This window comes from Cervus elaphus, chromosome 33, assembly GCF_910594005.1.
Source record: "Cervus elaphus chromosome 33, mCerEla1.1, whole genome shotgun sequence".
Classification (NCBI taxonomy): domain Eukaryota; kingdom Metazoa; phylum Chordata; class Mammalia; order Artiodactyla; family Cervidae; genus Cervus; species Cervus elaphus.
Window position 1 is genome coordinate 22051027 of NC_057847.1, and position 23279 is coordinate 22074305.

The 23279-nt window shown below is 40.4% G+C and overlaps 1 protein-coding gene across 5 annotated transcripts in view; it reads right to left on the minus strand.

Moving 5' to 3' along the window:
• Window positions 1–796: 796 nt before the first annotated feature.
• The window catches only part of OSBPL6 (oxysterol binding protein like 6), a 203675-nt gene continuing 181192 nt past the window's right edge, over window positions 797–23279 (minus strand). For all 5 annotated transcript variants that reach the window (XM_043894089.1, XM_043894090.1, XM_043894091.1 and 2 more), the window contains 10 exons: window positions 17857–17944; window positions 17017–17270; window positions 16140–16277; window positions 15503–15566; window positions 13727–13805; window positions 8651–8795; window positions 6857–7001; window positions 5322–5448; window positions 3003–3125; window positions 797–1744 (listed from right to left, as the gene is read on the minus strand). In XM_043894089.1, coding sequence (XP_043750024.1) covers window positions 1636–1744; window positions 3003–3125; window positions 5322–5448; window positions 6857–7001; window positions 8651–8795; window positions 13727–13805; window positions 15503–15566; window positions 16140–16277; window positions 17017–17270; window positions 17857–17944 — 1272 coding nt within the window. In that variant the 3' untranslated portion in view covers window positions 797–1635. The remainder of the gene's footprint in view (window positions 1745–3002; window positions 3126–5321; window positions 5449–6856; window positions 7002–8650; window positions 8796–13726; window positions 13806–15502; window positions 15567–16139; window positions 16278–17016; window positions 17271–17856; window positions 17945–23279) is intronic.

Sequence of the window (23279 nt, forward strand, 5' to 3'; positions counted from 1 at the left end):
ACCTGCTCCACCTAGTGGAGGCTTCGGAGTTTTTCCTTAAGCTGTCAGCAGTCTTGGTTTGATAGTGAAATAGCCATAATTAGGAATTCTTTGAGGAAAAGAAACAAAACTAAAATCAACACTTCATAATAAAAAAATCAGTAACTTTGTCATCAGAGCTTAAAATGACACATAAAATCTGATGATGAGTCTAAGAATAAAGATTCAACAGAATAAAATACATGTGATTTTATAATTCGCTAGGAAAATCTCCAAAGAGATTTTTTAAAAAAATATATAAGCATTTACATAAATATCTATGTGCAGGAACTCAGAAATACCGATGCAAGGTCCTACAAAACTTCTTCGTTTTTTTCAAACAAATTCTGAAATATGCAAAACACATTTCTGCCCCTCATCTCCCTCCTTTTCTGTCGGGATGGATAAATTCCTTAGCTTAAATTTTATATTTCTGCCAATAGCAAGGTAAATGTTTAATCTGTGGCTACGTATCATACAGAAACACTTGATGAAAATATGATATGTGGTTTTGCATAGAACTCATTTAAACAATGCAAATAAGCTACTAGTGTTCTTGCTTCCTTTCCCAGTGGAATTCCAACAGTGTCAATGGGTCAGACACAGGATAGATGTGGGCTGCACCGTGCTTCACTCAAAAATAGTTAGACTTACAGTACTCCGAAGCCCACAGAGAAATTCTATACGCTTTCTGCTTTTTCCTTCCGAAGTTTTAACACTGATGCCAAGTGTTCAAATCAAATATGGATATTGCCAAATAATAGGGCACACTGGGAGCTTAGGTGGAAGAGGGATGGTTTATTAACTGTACGCAGGACAGGAAACTGACGAGCAACGTGAATACAGAGATCTACTTAGCACACCTTTTCCTTCTTGCCCTACAGACATACGATCTAGTAACCAATATATCAAAGTAAAGCACGTGTTGTTTACTTTTTTCAAGCTATGTGAGTTAGTCTCATAATTCTTCTGATCCCATAAAGTGAATCATGCCATGATTCAAAAGATCTGTCCTTCACATAAACCTAGGAGTGCACATTTAAAAAAATGATTTATTGTACATCTTTGCATTTCTTAAGGCATGAACAATGGCGTACAGATGGAACAGGTTCTGAGAAGCATCACATCTCTTTTGAAAAGGCCAGCACAGGTACACCACATCAAACAGACAAGCTCCAAGTCTGAGCTGACCAACTGCCATGGCCCTGGAGCTCCTGCAAGGAGGGGATGGCGCTTCTGGAAAAGGACCAGATGCATGGTTCATGTGTCATGTTGCTTTAAACTCTCTGGATCAGCTTTTTAAGCACCAGTTACGGTTTGTTTCTCTTTACAGACTCTTCAGACTTTGGATTTTATATTCTGCTCCTTTTATTCTGCTTTTTGAGGAGGGTGTGGATGTTTTTTAAGGAATATGGTTGCAGCAAAACAGAAAGGATCCGAAAGTGGTTAGAGGCCTTGTCTAATGCACTTCTGAAAGTTCATTATAAAGATGAATAGAAAAGCAAATGGTCGGTTTTCAGTAGACCCAGAAACCACGCGGAGCTCTAAGAAACATAATTGTGCATAGTTATTTATTCATTCAGAGCGTGATATGTCGGCTAGCTCTACGTTTCCAGTTTACCAGAGAACAGGGCTATCTACTTTGCTAAACCCAGGGTCCTTTCGCAGCTCCCAGTAGGTGTCGTTAGAAACCCAGGCTTCTCTTTGATTGGCATCAATCACTTTTCTGTGAAAATACACAAATCAACATTAGACGTAAGTCTCATTCAGGTGACCTGATAATTGGACCCCCTTTTGTAGATAAGGTGTGTATTAGAATCAGTACTTTGTAAGCCAGTGAACATTCTATTTGTTGGCTGATGATTTGACTATTTTTGATCAGAAATAAACTCATTTTTGTTGTGAAATGGAAGTGGGCAGGGTCCTAGAGAGAGGGGCTAAGAGCGGGGATAAGTCACCTCAAGGCAGGACTAGAAATTGAAGTGGCCCAAACAAAGCATGTACAAACACTGTAACCAGACCCCAGACCCACAGGGATTTTCTCTGCTTCACTGACGGGGAAGGGATCAGCCTCAGTAGCTGAAGGAGCCTCCGCAGGGTCCAGGCCCAGGGAAGGCACCTTCAACATCTAAACAGCAGGACTGCAGTTCCGCTCCAGGACAGCCAGGACAGGGCAGCTAAAAGGGGTATGAGGTTATTCTGAGCTGATGTGTCCTGATTCTAAAGGGCGGCAGATGGGTCTGGAAACCACAGCTTAGTCTGTGTGATGTGTATATAATCCCTCAAATAATCCTGTAAATCACCATGATCAGACCACAGAAGGGTCAAATCTGAATGGACACAAAGTTCTATATGACAGAGGGTGTTAGTGTTAGTCACTCAGCCATGTCCGACTCTTCGTGACCCCATGGACTGTAGCCTGCCAGGCTCCTCTGTCCATGGGATTTCTCCAGGCAAGAGTACTGGAGTGGGTTGCCATTTCCTTCTCCAGGGGATCTGCCCAAGCCAGGGATCGAACCGGGTCTCTGACATTGCAGGCAGATTGTTTACTGTCTGAGCGAACCAGGGGAGCCCCTCCATATGAAAGAAGTAAAATAAAATACTAATGAAGCTAGAATGACCCTGTGGGCAATAAGGTCCCAGCTTATCTCTGGGTGAGGGAGTGGGAACAAGTTTCTACCATTCAAAAGGATGTAGCTGGAGGATAAGGAGCCTTTTGGGCAGGACCCTCACTCTTTATTGCTGCCCATGAAAAGAAAAGAGCTGTCAAGCAGAATTTATTTCTATGTTTACAAACTTCATGAGACCAAAAAATCTGATTCAGTATTCTCACTGCCAAATACCAGTGACCAAAATCAGTTTAATTTTCTACCTCAAAGTGCCCTGGACATGAAACTATCCCTCATTTTCTTTTTACCCTAAGTTTTTCACTGCTTGTGGCAACCATTTGCAAAACATGAACTTGCGGGAATAAACTGACTTACTTAAAAAATTTTGGTATATGTTCAAGGTTGTTTTCTTCCATGTATCGTCTTCGAGATCTCTGGAGTTCCTCTACTCTTTGCTTCTCTGCTGCTGCAGCTTCTAAATTTCCTTCTTCCAAAAATCTAAACAGAAAGCAGTTTATCTTTTAATATATTATCTTCTTTTCTGAGAAAAAAATCATGCCGTTTGCATAAACTTAAATTCTGGTTGCTATGAACAATAACACAATGAATAGTAACACTCTGATAATGTCCCCTTGCCCCTGCCACAGTCTCTGTCTGCCATCAGCTAATGTATTTTCTGTGTGTGTGAAAGTGTGAAAGTCACTCAGTTGTGTCAGACTCTTTGTGACCCCATGGACTGAAGTCCACCAGGCTCCTCTGTCCATGGAATTCTCCAGGCAAGAATACTGGAGTGGGCTGCCATTCCCTTCTCCCAGGGATCTTCCCAACACAGGTATATTGAACCTGGGTCTTCTGCATTGCAGGCAGAAGTGAAAGGAAAGTGGTCAGCTTCTCTGTGCCGTCTAGGGTTCCAAAACTTGAGATTTTTCAGGACGACTGGAGAGTCTGAGGTTAGAACATCATGAAGTCCCTGGCTCTGCCCCTTTTCTATGTTATAATGAAGCACTTGTGAAGGGCTGCTGCACAGAGGATGTGACCTGGCTGTTCTCCAGCTACATTTGGAACAGATTGAGAGGGAGGAGCTCTCATCTTTTATTGGAAAGAGTAAAACTGATGAAAAAAGAAAAGGTAACAGTTGGGGGAAATTGCAAAAGGCCACAGAAAGGAAGTAAGTAGTAAATGAAATTCAGAAAGGGAATATTGAAATAGAATTGAGAAAGCAGACCCAATGGTGATTTGCAAATATTTAAATTTCAAAATGAGAGCAAAGAACAGGGATACAATATGATACACACTGTACAGGAAGCTTATGGATAAGTTTGAATGTCAAACAGTGATACTGCATGTTCTAGAGAAAGAGGGGGGAATATAAGAAAACTGAATACGAGAACATCCATACTGGGGACATTTTGGCAGAAGACAGACAAAGCCACAAAGACACTGGAAACAGAAAATCTTGGATGGAATCTGTATGACATAGAATTTCTGTAAAGAGTAAAATTAATTCTGTAGGAATAGACAACATGAGTATTGCAATATGTAAGAATAATTTTTTAAAAATCAGAAGGTATTAAAGATACTGTATATTGAGTATATCTCACACTCTAGGGGATCGAAAACATGCTGGGAAAACTCCAATTCTTGACTCAAAGTATTTCTACGTATGGGCTTCCCTGGTGGCTCAGTGATAAAGAATCTACCTGCCAATGCAAGAGACGTGGGTTTGATCCCTGGGTCAGGAAGATCCCCTGGAGAAGGAAATGGCAACACACTCCAGTATTCTTGTCTAGGAAATCCCATGGACAGAGAAGCCTGGAGGGCTACAGTTCCTGGGGTTGCAAAAGAGTCAGATACAACTTAGCTACTAAATGACAACAATAATGATTTCTAGGTATCCCTGTATCTTCTCCTCTTATTCTTCACTGAAATGGATAAAGGAGATCAACTGTATGATGACGGATAGAAACTAAATTTTTGGTATACATAAGTATACAGATGTATAAATATAATTTGTACACATGAAAATTACATAATATTACTATATATGCATGCATGCTAAGCTGCTTCAGTCATGTCCAACTCTTACAGACACTATGGCTCGTAGCCCACCAGGCTCCTCTGTCCATGGGATTCTCCAGGCAAGAATGCTGGAGTGGGTTGCTATGCCCTCCTCCAGGGGATCTTCCCAACCCAGAGACTGAGCTCACATCTCTTACGACCCCTACACTGGCAGGCAGGTTCTTTACCACTAGCACCATCTGGGAAGCCCATTAGTACATACATAATGTTATAATTATATAATGTAACACCAATGTTACTTGAATAAAAAAAGATGCTCCGTGTTAAAAAGTAATAGATGTATAGAAGTACAAACACTGAGGTGAGGAGTGACTGTGTATTTAGTGAAGAGTTCAACAATTTGCAGACTTTTGGTAAACTGGGGGGCTGCACTTTTTGTTAAAAATCATCTGTGTTATCTTCTGTGGGGCACTTTTGTTGAGTTAATCTTCTATTATGATCATACTCTGAATACTCTTTATCTAGGGTTAGAAGGCTCAACTATTGCTGAGTGAATAAGGGAATGAATTCACTTACTCAGTGAATAAGTAAAGGATGGTGATGAAAGTATTGATGACTTCTGCAAGCACCATGTCATGACCTACTGTTCATTTTAAACACTACCGCTCTGCTCACCTCTGATCTGGCCGGAATCGGGCATCTGTTGGAGGAAGGAGGTCTTTTAGTACAGGATCTAACTCGTTGAGCTCAATAGCAAATCTTGTGAAGCCATAGTAGAGCTCATAGTTGGTGGGCATGGAACCTGGAATGAAGCCAAGAAACCACCGTGAGAGGCAAAGAAGTGTGCAGAGCATGCAGAGGCTGACTTAACCCGATGTTTAACTAACACTCACATTAACATTAAATCTGTAGTCACAGACATTAGATTACAAAGTTTAAGCTATTTTATTTATTTATTTGGCTGTGCTGGGTCTTAGTTGCAGCATGTGACATCTTCGGTCTTCATTGCGGCATTAGAATGCTTAGTTGCAGCATGTGGGATTGAGTTCCCTGACTAGGGATTGAACCCGGGCCCCTCTATATTGGAAGCACACAGTCTTAGCCACTGGATCACAGGGAAGTCCCTAGATTACAAATTTAAAAAAAAATTAAATCGGTCTTATTTTGTAAGACGAAAAACTTTCATGTTGACTATTAGAATTGATAGATTCATATATTTACTAAAATCTAGCCTTTAAAATACAACTTTGCACATATAGTAGTCTTCACTGGCTAAACTACACCATAATTTTTCTCTCAAATATCCAACTGGGTAACTAAATGTTTAAGTGATTAACTATGAGCAGCATTAAGTATCACCAGAAACACTTACAATTTATTTCCATTTAGAAAAGAAAAAGATTCAGATCTAATGTTTACTGGCACTTTTAAACTAAATTAGAAGGTAGAACCATTGCAGGTCTGCACAGTAATGTACTTCCAAGCCTCCAGAACAGAGCCTGAAGCTTATTCACTACTCAGTACATAACTGACAAATAAATGAACTAACCACTCTGCTAGCAGGGAATTTATATACTCAGTTGAGGTCTCTAAGGAAACTAACAACTAATTTTAAAGTTAGGAATTAACTGACAAAATTCCAATAAAAATAAATATCATGTGGATACTTGTTCCATTTGTACTTGATAGTCAATTATGTGCTAGTGTGTTACCAGAGCTCTCTTGATGTCTTTTATTAAATGTCAACATGTTGTAGCTCTTTGCTGCTCAAGTAAAAAGGTCACTTATTCTGGTTAAATAATTGAATTTCTGGATTATGGATGTTTGCAGGCTTTCTTTTGTTTTACTAAAACAGAGAATAAATAAACAACATAAGTATTTAAATTTGCATATTTCAATTACTTCAATGCTTTAATAAGTAAACCTAGCTTTGGAAATGTGGGCATTACATTTAGAGAGATTTTACATGAAGCCCAATCTCTGATCACACATCATATTTGGTCTCAATTCAACAACTCCTTATTATCAAATATGGGACTTATTAAACTTATAGATTAAGTATAAATGTAACTGTAATTGCCTTAAGAATTTATGTTTATAATCTCACTGTTAAAGAAAACATAAGGTGTACCTCATGAGACAGTGGGACCCTCCCCACTTTCTGCCACTCATGGCGCTCCCTAGAGGCGGGACCCTCAAGCCAGTCTCACCTGGTCTCCAGATGCACTTCGCAGAAGGGGCCACACCACAGTACAGCCCTTCGTGCCATTTCCCAAACAGCCGGTGCACCACCTTCCCCTCCTGATCCATCACAACCCCCTGGACTTCATTCACGTTAGAATTCCAGTAATTCACCTGGAGAAAGCAAACCCTTGTTAAAACACCTGATCTGTTTAATAACACCAATCCCTATAATATTCATACGGAAAATTTCCTTAACCTTGATGTTGCTCAGGCAAGCCATTTCCAGACACCTATCTCAAAATGTTTTGCAAGGAAGGGTGGCTTTTTAAGCATTAGCTGGCTTAACTTTTAAGAAAGGGATGCCCCTACTCCATGCTAGAGTATGACAGCACATCCAGAGAAGGCTGAGTTTCTATCTTAACCGAGTATTAATCTACAGATGAGTAATTCTTCCCATCCTCCTGTCTTGCATTTTCCTTGGCTCCTGGATTTTAATGATGTTCGACTGGCAACACTCGAGAAAACAGTAAAATAATTTTCATAGTAGCTGTAAATGGCTGAATTTAACCAGGAAGACCTTGTTCTAGCTCTCTTCCAGCCATACTCCTTCTCAAGGGGTCAGAAGCCTGTGAGCACTGACCCATTTGGATCCCATGGCCTCTTTCTAGATGCGGTCCCCAATTCCTATCCAAGCTTATTCCTGTCCAATTCCTGTCTAAGCTGATTCCACAGCCTGCACAGGCCTTTCGTTGGTTCAACTACTCACAGGCAGATGACAGTGTGAATCATTAGGCCTGAGGGCTGGCCAAGGGTGGCGGTGTGAAGGGGTGTGGACAGAGTCTGGAAGTGTGGGCTGGACTGTCTGCATATACGTTCGGCTTCTTGCAGTGCGGGGCAGAGATGGGGTGGGGAGTGAGTGATGAAGGCTGTGGGCCAGACTGGCTCTCCTGAACTATGGGGTTTCCAGCTCGGCGTTCCCAAGTGTCCAACCTAGACTTGCAGATTTTATTTTTACAAAAGTACTTTTGTCAGTATAAACATATTTTATTTGACAGCTTGTGGGCTTGGTTTACATATTTTAAATATTTACACATACGGAATGGGGATGTCCATTTGTACTCTCACCCTGAGCTCTGCAAATATTAGAGGCAGGCCTAAGCTGAAGTTTCTCCTAGACTAGAAAACTAAATACACACAGTTACTGTCATGACCCAGTCAGAGCAAATACTGATTCAGGCTCTTCAGTTCTGAGCCACATAATCAATCTGTAAGAAAAAAAGGAAAAAAGAAAAATATCTGACATCTTCTCTTGTTAGGAAAGATACTGCTTTTTGTTGAACTTATATAAGATTATATATAATAGTGGCAGAGTTGGATAAGTTTATAGGGACTAGAAGCTGTCATCTCTATGTATCCTCAGAAAACACAACTGTGATATATTTAGTTCCCTAAAATAAGATCACTTGAATATGTTGTAATCAAGCAGGAATATAAATAGAATATAAACCAGGAGACTTGTTACAGGCAAGAAGTACTCTCCGGAATTTTACTTAATGAACTGACTGACTGCTTAAAAAGAACATTCTTTAAAAAGAATTCTTTTTTCTGTTTCAAGATGGTGCCCTTTCTGACTTCTACATGGTCAGACGTCTGCACGCCTGGGGCAACTCCACCATTTTGTTCTGCTTTGTTAACTAAATGTCCATAAGGATTAATGCTATAGGACTGATTCACTTGCTGCCCTTTAAGGTAATTGCTTTATTTCTTTCCTAGGAAGCATTTTATGTATCTATCCTTTGCTATTGTATGAAATTATTTACCTTGACAAATGTGAGTTTGCAAATGCAAACACTGCTTTTGGTATTTCTAACGGTTACTTCTCCATAATGCTCTATCCATCTCCTCCCACTCAGGATGTTGTGTATGCACGTGGTGACCTTATTCCACACATAGCAATCTCCATACCTAGTGAAGAATACAACACTAATTAAAAGCAATGAAGAAAAAAAAAGGAAAAAAAAAAAGCAATGAAGGTCACGAATATATATTACTGTTTCTAGCAATGAGAATACTTTTCACCAAAGCCTCCTTTTCGAACTTCATCTTCCTCTCATTTCTTTGTTGGAAGTTTCTATGTGGTCAAGGACATTTACCACATGATTCATTCATTTAAGGAATATGTCAGTGCTTTCTATGGGCCAGGTGCTAAAGCTACCAAGTTGAGTAGAGCCTGTCTCCTGCTCTCCTGGGTCCAACAGTAAGGTAGGGGTAGATGGATGCTATGAGAGCACAGAAGGGTCCTTAGATCTGCCTGACATGTGGGGTGAGTGTCAAGGAAGATTTTCTAGAGGAGGTTGGTTTGGTCTAAGCTAGGAGCAAGGACAGGAAGGTACTACAGGCTGGGAAAAGCAGAGACAAAGCCACAGAGGCCAAAAGAGCATCTGGGAACCTGTGTGTAGCATGATATAGGTGAGTGGGTGTGGCGGGGGTAAGGCTGGAAGGTGGAGGGGGCAGAGCATGGAAGGCCCTAAAAGACACACCAATGAGTCTAGATTTACCCTGCAGGCAATGTGCCATCAAGGGAAGGGTTCAGGGTGGGGAGGGTGAGAGGCACAGCAGGGCATGCATTTAAGAAAGGCTCCTCTGAGGATAGGGCTTCATGCTCTGAGTTAAGGCAAAATATGTGAATAATTCCTTGGGAAAAGACAGATGAGCATAGATAACAAAAATCTAATGCAATTTCTGGGGAGTAAGGTTATAGAAAGAGTGAAGAAGATGAGTCAAAGCAGAAACGATGCCCAATTGTGGTTGTATTTGGTGGTGAAAGTAAAGTCCAATGCTGTAAACAACAATATTGCATAGGAACATGGAATGCTAGGTCCGTGAATCAAGGTAAATTGGATATGCTCAAACAGGAGATGGCAAGAGTGAACAATGATATTTTAGGAATCAGTGAACTAAAATGGATGGGAATGGGTGAATTTAACTCAGTTCAGTTCAGCTCAGTCACTCAGTCGTGTCTGACTCTTTGTGACCCCATGGACTGCAGCACGCCAGGCCTCCCTGTCCATCACCAACTCCCGGAGTTTACTCAAACTCATGTCCATTGAGTTGGTGATCCCATCCAACCATCTCATCCTCTGTTGTCCTCTTCTCCTCCTGCCTTCAATCTTTCCCAGCATCAAGGTCTTTTCCAATGAGTCGGTTTTTGGCATCAGGTGGCCAAAGTATTGGAACTTCAGCTTCAGCATCAGTCCTTCCAATGAATATTCAGGACTGATTTCCTTTAGGATGGGCTGGTTGGATCTCCTTGCTGTCCAAGGGACTCTCAAGAGTCTTCTCCAACACCACAGTTCAAAAGCATCAATTCTTTGGTGCTCAGCTTTCCTTGTAGTCCAACTCTCATATCCATTCATCAGATGACCATTATATCTACTACTGTGGGTAAGAATCTCTTAGAAGGAATGAAGTAGCCCTCAGTGTCAACAAAAGAGTCCAAAATGCAGTACTTGGATGCAATCTCAAAAATGACAGAATGATCTCAGTTCTTTTCCAAGGCAAACCATTCAACATCACAGTAATCTAAGTCTATGCCCCAAATGCTAATGTCAAAGATGAAGTTGAACAAATGATTCTGTGAAGGTCTACAAGACCTTCTAGAACTAACACCAAACAAAGATGTCCTTTTCATCACAGGGGACTGGAATGCAAAAGTAGGAAGTCAAGAGATACTTGCAGTAACACGCAAGTTTGGTCTTGGAGTTCAACATGAAGCAGGGCAAAGGCTAACAGAATTTTGCCAAGAGAATGCACTGGTCATAGCAAACACCCTCTTCCAATAACATAAGTGATGACTCTACACGTGGACATCACCAGATGGTCAATACTGAAATCAGATTGATTCTATTCTTTGCCGCCAAAGATGGAGAAGCTCTGTGCAGTCAGAAAAAACAAAACCTGGAGCTGACTGTGGCTCAGATCATCAGCTCTTTATTGCAAAATTCAGGCTGAAATTGAAGAAAGTATGGAAAACAACTAGGCCATCCAGGTATGACCTAAATCAAATCCCTTGTGATTATACAGTGGAGGTGATGAATAGATTCAAGGTACTAGATTCTGTAGACAGAATATCTAATGAACTATGGATGGGGGTTCATAATACTGAACAGGAGATGGTGACCAAAACCATCTCCAAGCAAAAGAAATGCAAGAAGGCAAAACAGTTGCTTGAAGAGGCCTTACAAAGAGCTGAGAAAAGAGAAGAAGTGAAAGGCAAAGGAGAAAGGGAAAGATATACCCAACTGAATGCAGAGTTCCAGAGAATAGCAAGGAAAGCTTTCTTAACTGAACAATGAAAAGAAATAGAGGAAAACAATAGAATTGGAAAGACTAGAAATCTCTTTAAGAAAACTGAAGATACCAAGGGAACATTTCATGCAAAGACAGACACAATAAAGGACAAAAATGGCAAGGACCTAACAGAAGCAGAAGAACTTATATGCACAGTACGTCATACAAAATGCTGGGCTGGATGACTCACAAGCTAGAATCAAGATGGCCAGGAGAAACATCAACAACTTCAGATATGCAGATGATATCACTTTAATGGCAGAAAGTGAAGAGGAACTAAAGAATCTCTTGATAAAAGTCAAAGAAGAGAGTGAAAATGCTGGCTTAAAACTCAACATTCAAAAAACAAAGATCATGGCATCTGGTTCTATCACTTCATGGAAAAAGGATGGGGAAAAAGTGAAAACAGTGTCAGATTTCATATTCTTGGGCTCCAAAATCAAGGCAGACTGTGACTACAGTCATGAAATTAAAAGATGCTTGCTCCTTGGATGGAAAGCTATGACAAACCTAGACAGCATATTAAAAAGCAAAGATATCACTTGGCTGACAAAGGTCCATATAGTCAAAGGTGTGGTTTTTCCAGCAGTCATATATGGATGTGAAAGTTGGACCATAAAGAAGGCTGAGAGCCGAAGAATTGATACTTTTGAACTGTGGTCCTGTCAAAGACCCTTATGAGTCCCTTAGACAGCAAGATCAAACTAGTCAATCCTAAAGGAAATCAGTCCTGAATATTCATTGGAAGGGCTGATGCTGAAGCTGAAGTTCCGATACTTTGGCCGCCTGATGTGAAGAACTGACTCATTGGAAAAGACCCTGATGCTGGGAAAGATTGAAGGCAGGAGGAGAAGGAGGTGACAGAGGATAAGAAGGTTGGATTGCATCACCGACTCGATGGACATGAGTTTGAGTGAGCTCCGGGAGTTGGTGATGGACAGGGAAGCCTGGTGTGCTACAGTCCATGGGGTCATAAAGAGTCAGACATGACTGAGCAACTGAACTGAACTTGAAACTGCACATTGTTATATATTCAAATAAAATGCTATTCTAAAATGCTTCTGGGTTTCTAGAAAATTTATGAATTGGCATGATGTAGGCACTATATATATCTGGGAAAACTCTTTTCCTCATGAGTTTGTAAATACTGAAAATTGATTTTATGGTCCTGAGAACTGCTCCCTTTCCCAACCATCATCCATATTCAATATACCAGAAAACTCTGTCATTCAAGTAGACAAAAACAAAACAAAAACAAAATCAGCTGAATGAGGAAAGAAAGAAAAACAATCAAACCTTTGGCCTCAATGAAAACTTCAATTAAACTTTAAGATGCATAGGCTATATTCCGGGGTTCCCTGGTGGTTCAATGGTAAAGAATTCACCTGCCAATGCAGGAGATGCAGGTTTGATTCCTGGGGAAGGAAATGGCAACTCACTCCAGTAGTTCTGCCTAGGAAATCCCTAAAGGGCTACAGTCCATGGGGTCACAAAAGAGTCAGACTTAGTCACTAAACAACAATTAACAACAACAAGGCTATATTCTCCAGAAAACAACTGTATAAGGATTCCATCACTTCCTTAATGAAACAACTTAAACATTAAAAATAGTGCCTGGGGCTAAGATGAACTCAGAAGTGAAAGTATAAATTATATAGAAAATAAATGGCTAAAAAGAGAAACTTTCATATATAATGCTAACAGAGACACAGAGAATAGACTGGTGGTTGCCAAGGGGAGGGAGGTGGAAAAGGATATGAATAGGAGTTTTGGATTGTCAGATGCAAACTAGTATATATAGACTAAATAAACAACAAGGTCATACTGTATAGCATAGGGAACTATATTCAATATCGTGTGATAAGTCAAAATGGAAAAGAAAATGAAAAAGAATGTATATATATATATAAAACGAAGTTACTTTGCTGTATAGTAGTAATTAAGAAAATATTGTAATTCAACTATATGTCAATACAAATAAAATTTAAAAAAATGCAAGCTAACATGGTGATTGGGACAGGCAGGTGCTGACTGTTGAATGGAGGATATGTAGAGATAAAAAAGAAGCTTTGACACATATGTTAAAATTTTCATTTGCTTTTGAGGGGGTCCAGTCTCAAAACTTTGGTGAAAACCAATGCAACATTGTAAAGCAATTACACTCCAATTAAAAAAAAAAAAAACAGTTGAAGTTGACAAAAGCCTTGGCCATAAAGGGCAACAGCTCCTTGGCACAGTCTAGAGTTTTAAAGAGCTGACTCATTCTAAAAGACCCTGTTGCTGGGAAAGATTGAAGGCAGGAGGAGAAGGGGGCAACAGAGGGTGAGATGGTTGGATGGCATCACTGACTCAATGGACATGAGTTTGAGCGAGCTGTGGGAGATGGTGAAAGGACAGGGAAGCCTGGAGTGCTGCAGTCCATGGGGTTGCAAAGAGTTAGGCACGACTGAGCGGCTGAACAATAATAAACAAGAGTTTCAAATGTCCATTCATTTATGATTTAGAAATGCAGATAAGAGACCAAAGGGAAGATGAGAGCAACCTACTTTGGAAGCATGACATTCAGGGTTCCCACAGGCAAGATTTCCATTGACTTGCCCCAGAACTTGTTTTTCCATCTGATATCTAAATGACATAAGGCAGAGGACAAAAAGAATTACACTCTGTATCTAATCATTTACTCTAGAAAAGTGAACTTTTATAATATACTTTATATTTTACAAAGAACTTTTGTAATCACAATTAATTCTATACTGTTGTTCTAACACAACAAGTGCCTGAGGATGGTTGAAGGTGAGAAGATTAACTGGGAACCCCCCAAAATATCTCTGTTTTTCCATAATATATTCTCTATGTTTTCAACAAATAAAACTGGGAAAGACTTGGAATAATCTGTGTGTGCATGTGTGCATATTCATATACACATACACATAGACTTTACTCTGCTTTAATGTCTCCACAAATGCTGTTAGGAGATTTAGCTAAATGGTGGAAATATTTTATACATGTGTATGTATATATATGGTATATGGTAAAAGTAACTGTAGATTGTAGTATGGCAGTAACACTGATTTATATACACCTTTATTTGAAAAGTTATATAACTTGGGAAAACCAGTATAAAAAAAAATAAAGCCTCTAACTATAGATGGGTAAGATTTATGAGAAAGTGAGATTAACTTAATAAACATGTTCCTATGCTGATTGTTAAGATACTACTCAGGGCCCAGAATTTTATCTCACATGATGGATTTTTGTTTTACTTGTGGACACTCAGGTATATCTTTGCTTGTGTATTATTGCCTGGTCTCGTTTTTAATGAGATAAGGAAGCTTAGTGCTCTCTCCACAAAATTTCTGACTCTTTGTTATGAACAAGAAATGACTTACTTTCTTAATATGCACTAAAGTACAGTCATGGTGCTGCTCTATCATTTCATATCATTTTTAGGTTGAGGAAGTGCATGTGAGAAGAGTCATACTGTGATCAATGAAGTGCCCTTTCAAATGTGAGGGAATTATTCACATTTAATGGTAAATGTACACATATATGATGGCTCAGATGGTAAAGAACTCGCCTCCAATGCAGGAGACCTTGGTTCCATCCTGGGTCGGGAAAATCGCCTGGAGAAGGGAATGGCTACCCACTCCAGTATTTCTGCCTGGGAAATCCCATGGACACAGAAGTCTGGCAGGCTACAATCCACGGGGTCACGAAGAGTCAGACACAACTGAATGACTAACACTTTCACTTACATATATATATACTTTTCTTTCTAGAAGGGTTTTCAAGCTTTTTATCCTAGGTGAGTCTGCAACATTCTAACTCAACAATGGATATTAATTTAATAGAGACTTCAATTCAAACCCCCAAGCCTCAATGAGTTAAAAAACAGAAATTACTGCTATGCATGTGTCTCTCAATAGACTGTGAGCACAGATGATGTACAGCAGAGCTTTCTTTCAGGATTAAGATCTATTTGTACACCTTTAAGAAAAGCAAGAAGACAGCAGATACAAACTTCATGCTACTGATGCAGACAATGAGGCACAATGAGGTAAAGAGATTGCCCTGAGCTGGCAATGTCAGCATACAGCTCTGCTGTCTCATAGGGCTTTGCTTCCTAAATAAATAATCCCATCTCCCAGGTGACATGGTTTCATATTTAAATCAAGAAACCTAATCTCTTAAACTGAACTCCATGCCAATTACCAACATTTTCTGAGTTCTAAAAGAAGAAATCTAAACTGAGCACTTTGGAAACTAGAAACTTTCTTATAGGCTTATCAATTGGATTTTGAAGTTATAATTGAAATACAAACCTTGCCAAAACACAAAATTCTTGGATTCACAGTGACAGGCAGAAATGGGTGGATGATGGCTAACCTGAAAGTTAAGAACAAGAAAAAGGCAATGACATCAGTGTTAAAATTTCCACAAATGACCATTTTTCACAACATGTATTTGGCTACCCCCAAATAAAAGCTGGGTTTCCCTGGTGGCTCAGAGGATTAAGTGTCTGCCCACAATGCGGGAGACCCGGGTTCAATCCCTAGGTTGGGAAGATCCCCTGGAGAAGGAAATGACAACCCACTCCAGTATTCTTGCCTGGAGAATCTCATGGACAGAGGAACCTGGCGGTCTACAGTCCACGGGGTCGCAAAGAGCTGGACACGACTGAGCGACTTCACTTTCTTTTCTTTCTTTAAATAAAAGCTACTCAATTCATCCATCTCTGTTACTGCATTATTCTCAAAATGTGTAAGTAAATTGCCAAATTTTACAACTTCATGCTTAAAAACATTTAGAGGATGTAATTATATAGATAAGCTAAGTGAATTTTCTGTTAACTAGTGTTATAACCCATCTCAACCAGATGTTTACAAAAAAAAGCTATTTTCATCATCAAACAGCCCTCCTACAGTTTCTACACAGAAACCTGGGTCCAGTGGCACTTACTTGTTCTGAGAAAAATCGGAATCCTTTGTCCTCTCTAATGCATTCATAAGTCTCCCCAAGGACAGGGTTGAATGGCTTACTTCCTGCTCTGAAATAGGTGGAGCAATATCCTGAAACTGCAAATGCAGCAATAAGAACCTGTTAAAACATTTAAGAAAGGAAAATAATATAGGAGAGACTACTTCCAGGTCTGTTTGTCCCTTATTCCTCTAGATTTTATATAACCACATCAGTGGGTGCTGATTTGATGACATCTGCATTTTCTATTACTTGCACAGACTCTTCATATACTCATGGGGAAAAAAAAATAAATGAAAATGCAGTTAAACTCTGCATGGGAACCAGCAGGCAATTGAGGCCAAATAGTCTTCATTCATCTGTCCATCCAATTTCTTGAGTATCACAGAATTCAAAGGTTCTGAAAGCCAGGTTATGCCATTTACACAATCTTAGCAGGAAAGTTTGTGGCTGCTGGTGCTTTTCAGAGGGCAGGTCAAGTTTTCCAGAGTCACATGGAGTAAAGGCCAGGGCAGAGAACAAACAGGAAGTTACCTTCTCAGACCCAAGTTCCTAAACAAATGGGCTTCCCTGGCATTCAGAAAAAGCTGATAAAGCAAGGCCAGGCACCTATAAGAAGTGTGATGCCTTTACATTCTAACTTCAGAACCACTCGGACCCAAGAGTAAGTCACAAAGGGTGTATCTTTCAATACAGGTATCTAGAGCTTTTTTGGCTCTGCCTGGTTTATGCAAACGGATTTCTCTTACCTATGCAGTTAGAGTATTAGGCAACAAGAAGATACACTATCCTAATGAATCTTCCCTAGCCCAGGTCTAGGGTTGGCAACTCCAAAGGGCGCTGCTCTGCTATTTATTACCATGCGCTCGTAGGGACTGTCAGTTTCCGAAGCCTTGTCCAGGAGCTCACTGTATTCCATTTCCTCGCAGAGATGCTGCAGAGTATTAAGTGGCTCATTTAGCTCCACAGGCATGGAGACTTTAGACAGGTCTTTACCAATGTTGTTCCTCAATATATTCCACAGGTTAATGTTACTGGTGTCGGGACAGGGAGCTGGCAGGCATGTTCGACGTCCGTTTCGGAAGGCTCCTCCTGTAAGCTCCCCGTTCAAGACTAGAGGGAGAAAGAGGAGAATCACAGTGAAAGATATTTTGCTTTCCTGATTTCCCAAAATCTGGGAGGGAAAGAACCCTTTCAAATAATTCTGACTGTGATACATTTCTTAAGCCTCCCTTACACTCTCCCAAGAGTGAACAGAATTATGTCAATACAAGGTTGCTGATAAATGCACAAAACATCAATGTATAGTTCTTTCTGGTGTTGCTTCACGACTGGTGGGATCTTAGTTCCCCAGCCAGGGATTGAACCCATGCCCCTTGCCTTGGGAGCTCAAAGTCTTAACCACTGGATTGCCAAGGAAGTCCTAAACAAGTCAAAATTTAAAAAACTAAATACAAATATATTTATTTACAAATGACTCAAAATTTTGGTTTGGCAAGAACTAAATTTTTTATCTTAATCCTCTCCCTAACAAATTTTTCAACCATTTACCTCACCAGATTATACAAATATAAAATTTGTTGAACAATAAGCTGCAAAAGGAACAATTAGCAAGGGGGCCAAAATGATTGTTCATTGAATCATCAGCATTGTATTTGGCATGTACACAGGACAACCTCAAAACTCAAAGGATGCATACTTTGCCGAGAGATGTTGTCTGCAACACTGGTATTGTCTTCAGATATATTATCGCTCACATCACTGATGTAAGACTCATCATCTGAAGCCTAAGGAAGAGAAGAACATAGAAAGGATCAGAAGTTTCATTCAGTCTTGACATTTCAGAAAAATTAAACAATTAAAAACAACAGGATATTGCTCATGGAAAGCAGAGGTCATAGTGGAAAATATATGTGGCACATGGGCAATGAACCCCTTAGGGTGTCCCATGAGCCAGGATATAGGACTGCCAGGAAGCAGCCCTTATCTTTAAGTAGCTTTCTATCTTTAGTTGGGCTGAGAAGTTGGGAGAGGCCAGTACATAACGAGAAATGTTTCAATCCAACACAGTAAGAATGTGCAAAAAAGGAGACTCTACAAATCCCCATAGAGGAGTCAGGAAAGGTTGCTGGAAGAAATAATATTTTAACTGGGTGTTGGAGAATGCAGAGTTGCCTGGTGGTTAGAAGTGGGGGAGAAGTACAAGAAGAAGGGATGGTGTACAAAAGCAAGGACCATGAGAAAAACATTCCTTCTCGGAATGTTAAGAAGTCAAGTGGCTGTAACAGAAGATGGGGCAAAGATGAAGAGGTCTGACTGTGATGGGCTTTGCATGTCAAAATAAGGTCTCTCATATAATTGTGCATGTGTGCAAGCTAAGTCACTTCAGTTGTGTCTGACTCTATGCGACCCAAAGACGGCAGCCCACCAGGCTCCTCTGTCCATGGGATTTCTCCAGGCAAGAATACTGGAGTGGGTTACCATTTCCTTCTCCAGGGGATCTTCCCAACCAAGGGACTGAACCAGTGTCTCTTATGTCTCCTGCATTGGCAGACAGGTTCTTTACCACTAGCGCCATCTGGGAAGCCCTCACATATAATCGTATGAATTATTAAATGCAAGGAAATGATAGAGTCATATTTGGTTCTCAGGAAGACACTCTGCAACTTGTCCTAGGGAGCGCAGATAACAGGATCCTATGTAGATCTGGATAAGAAACACTGACTGATTTCACTAAGATGCCCACAGTAAGGTTCATTTCAGGCAGAACAGCTGCATTTGGGAACCACATTTAAAGTGTAACAGACAAAATCGGGCAGATAATTTGGGGGCAGGGAAGAAAGATTTAGGGAAACAGAGAAATCAAGAATTAAGCCATCCTCTCCATGAGAAAAATATGGAACTAAAATGAAACCAAGATTCACATAAGAATAAAATTAAGGGCAACATATGTACTAAGGAGATTTAGAGAAAGAGCAGATAAGAAAACAGAGAATTACTGTAGAGCCATTCAGAGGAATGGGAAAACCGATGTTTTTACTATAGGCAAGAAAGCTGTTGACACCTACTCACTGTCTTCAAAATGGAAATATGTTATATCTTTTCTGAACACAAAAACAGAACACTCTTATTGTAAAAAATCAGAAATTACATGAAGGTAAACAGATGATATGGAAATCACCCATACTGTGACCTAAAAGAAATCACTTTCAACATTTCGTAGGTTTTACCCCCAATTTCAAAATGCCTATATAAACACACAGATACATCTATCTTTAGATACTGAAAAAGCAGATGGGTTTACATGCTATTTTATAGTATTCTGAATATACTCCCAGTCTCATGAAAACAGCTCTCCGTCTTTACTTAATGGCAGATAGTTACATAACACAAAGAATTTAACCAACATTCACGTGGCATCCAATTTTTTATTATTTATAGATAATACTTGGATGAACAGCCTTGGAAACATTTCTGTGAATCTGCCTGGCAATTTCATTAAGATTTATTCCCAGAAGTGAAATTGCTGGGGCAAATGAGTCACTCTTAGGCTTCAGCCCTATGTCACCAAATTGCTCTCCTGGAAGACTGTACTATATTAGTTTATTCTTACCATCAGCATACGAGGGCACCCATCTCTCACCCACTTAAACACTACACATTATCAATCTACACTGGTATCTATCTACCTAACACACATAAAAGATCTCTTTTTACAGTCTGAACTTCATCTTTAGTGAAACTCTCACATATTTTTCAGCTCTTCATATAAACTGCATTTTTTTTCTAGTTTGCAATTTCTTTTTAAATGTTGCTTATGCCATTTTATGGTCAGGTTAAGGTTCTAAAATTTGTATATAATAAAAACAATCAGCCTTTGCCTTTACGGTTTCTGAATTTACTGCTGATATTTTTAATAGAGTTGGGAAGAGTTGATACACTTAAGGAGATAGAATTATAGGCAGAATGATTTTATGCATAAATTAATAACTGTAGTTTTGCTTTTGCACTCTGAGAAAGGCTATAAAGATGGCAAATTGAGAATAAAGTCTTTTTCTAACTTGAATTTTCCCACTGCAGCAGGCTTCCACTTTCCCATGACTGCAACGAAATGGAAGGTTAAACCTTCAGGCCCATGAAAGCCACACTCTGAACCTTGATAGAAATAAAAAGTAAATCAAACTCTTCCATGTGATTACTCTGAAAAAAGCTAATCACATCCAGTGATGTTAGGAAATAAATGCCTGCCCCAACCTAATTCATACTGCATGCATGTTTACTAGATGAACATTTAGAAGCTATAAACAGTCTATCCTCTTCAATTTCTAATTTCACTCAAATTAACACATGATAGAAATGGCCCAATATCCATGTCCACATAGAAAGATCTGTGTAGAATATAAAATAATTCTACAATTACAGTGGGTCTTGAATAAGACCTATATTATCGCATGTGTGAGCAGTAGCTAAGGCTGGGCAGGCTGGCTATGGTCCACTCATGTTATACCTTATATAAGGATATAGTACTCTGCAGTATTATAATAAAATGATTAATATATATTTACTTTCTCTCCCATGATCAAGAAGTCTTGGAGCCAAATATTTCTCTTTAAGGGGTTTGGGATTCAAAAGAATTTAGGAACTTTTTTTTCTGAATGTGACCATTTAGAAAAATGCAACCATTCAGCATTGCAGAAACACATTTAACAGTAGAGACAAAGAAGGAGATCACTCTGAAAATAAGAAAGAGCATATTTTAAAAAAGAGGTTGTACATTCATTAAATGAAACACATAAAGAATTTTCTCTCAGTCCCAGAAAATGTTAATATAAGACAGCTAAGGCCCAGGTTTCTCAGATTAATCATGTGTAAGGTGCCAAGCATTCCTTCCTTCATTCAGTTAGCAAATACTTTCTGAGTTCTGGGCTCACGAGAATGTTCTAGTGCTGCAGACAGAGTGCTGAAATCTCTTCCCTCACTCCAGTGGGAGAGACACACAATAAACATGAAATATATATTCTGTTGCTGCTAAGTCACTTCAGTCGTGTCTGACTCTGTGCGACCCCATAGACGGCAGCCCACCAGGCTCCCCCATCCCTGGGATTCTCCAGGCAAGAACACTGGAGTGGGTTGCCATTTCCTTCTCCAATGCATGAAAGTGAAAAGTGAAAGTGAAGTCGCTCAGTCGTGTCCGACTCTTAGTGACCCCATGGACTGCAGCCCACCAGGCTCCTCCGTCCATGGGATTTTCCAGGCAACAGTGCTGGAGTGGGGTGCCATTGCCTGCTCCGATATATTCTGTTAGTGATAAACACTATGGAAAAAAATCAGAAGGGACCGGGCAAGTGAAAGGTCAGGGGCAAGGAGGAAATGGTAGCTCTACAGTGTAGCCAGGGCATCCCGGGCAGGCTTGAAGGTGATTTCTGAGTAGACTGAAGCGAGTGAGCAATCTGACTGCGTGGCCCTGGAAGTGTTCCAACCAGGGCGGGTGGCAACACAGAGGCCCAACAGCCTTTGTGAGCTGTCATGGAGAAGGTGCAGTTGAGCCCACCCTGCGGCTGCTACTAGATTCTCACACATACAGTGAACCAACCAGGTGGGCTGGCCAAGTCTGTGGTATGGAGACTCAAGGAGCCTTCTGGCGGCATCTCATCACAACGGAACTCAGAAACCTGGACAGATGGAGCTGTCTCAGAAACAAGTCTCAGCCAAAGGGGAAGAGCAACCTTGAGAACACTGAGGTGCCTGTCACTTGGGCTTATCTCCTGGTCCAGCCTCTTCAAATACTTAAGACTGAGTGCTGTGATAAACGGAAGAGATTTGAGTAAAAAACAGTCATTTTATGAAAACCTGTAAGATACAGTTGCAAGGAACAAACACATAGTTCAGTTCTTTCCCACGTGGGTTGTAGCAGAGATTTACTCTTCTTGTATCAGCAAGGGACATGGGGTGTCTGCAGTGAACTGACAACTCCAGGAAGCACTCCACTGGCCTCTGGATGGCTCCAAAAGAACAGAGGTTCCAAGAGGCTGCAGCTGAGAACAGAGACCAGATGATGAGTCTCTCTATGGTAGCTAAGGAGTTTAGTGTCACCCTAGGAACACTGGGGAATAGAAGTACCATCAGATTTGCATTTTGGAAAGGTTAACCAGGCTGCCCAGTGGAAACGGATTCAAGGCAGAAAGAAAGCGGGCAGGAAAACTAGTTATGGACATTGACAGGGTAATATAGGTGGGAGCTGATGGAGGATTGAATGGGAGGAGAGGCAGTGAAGCTTTTCTTAGGAAAATATATGTATCTGAGATAATTTGGGTGACAGAATACAGAACAGGGTGCAATACAATGTGGGTGGTGGGTGGTAGGAAGGCAGAGGAGTGAAAGGAAATACTGAGGAAATTCGGGTATTTGATGTGAACACTTGGGTAGAAAAGCACTTAGGCAATATGAGAAGTAGAGGTAGGCTTGTGTTTTTTCCCTTGGTGTGTGTGTGTGTGTGTGCATGCATGCACGTGTTAGGGGGTTATTAATTACTTCATTTGGACACACTGAAATAGAGATTCTGTGGAGCACCCAGATGGCAGCATTTCACAGGTCGGTGGTTAGGTGGATCCCAAGCCAAAGCCTGCTTTCTCTTCAGACCTGCTTTCTTCCTGAGCTGTAGACTTGAATATCCAAAAGGCTGCCATATACCTCCACTGAGAGGTCTGGTAAGTTCACAGTGCCTTAACATGAATGGATCATCTCCATGCGCCTCTGTTGGCCAATGGGCTCACTCTTTCCCTGTGGTGGCACCACCACCTAGCTTGGACCCATGCAATAACCCCCCTCACATCTTCATTTCTGTCTTGCCAGTGGCTGGTGCAAGTAACAAGTGGGCACCCAGGCAGATGTGCCCCCAAGAACTTAGACATAGGGCAATTAGGTTGCTCTCAGGAAGGTATGAGGTCATCAGATGGTGGGTCAAAGTCTAGATAATGTATAGTCAAGTTTGCTTGAATAAGGACAAAGAACTGGTCAGCAACAGGATCCCAGAAAAGGGAGAATCAGAGAAGAAATAAATACTGGGAGCACATCTCCAGCACTGTGGTCCCTAGGGTAGAGACTGACTCACAGACACTAATT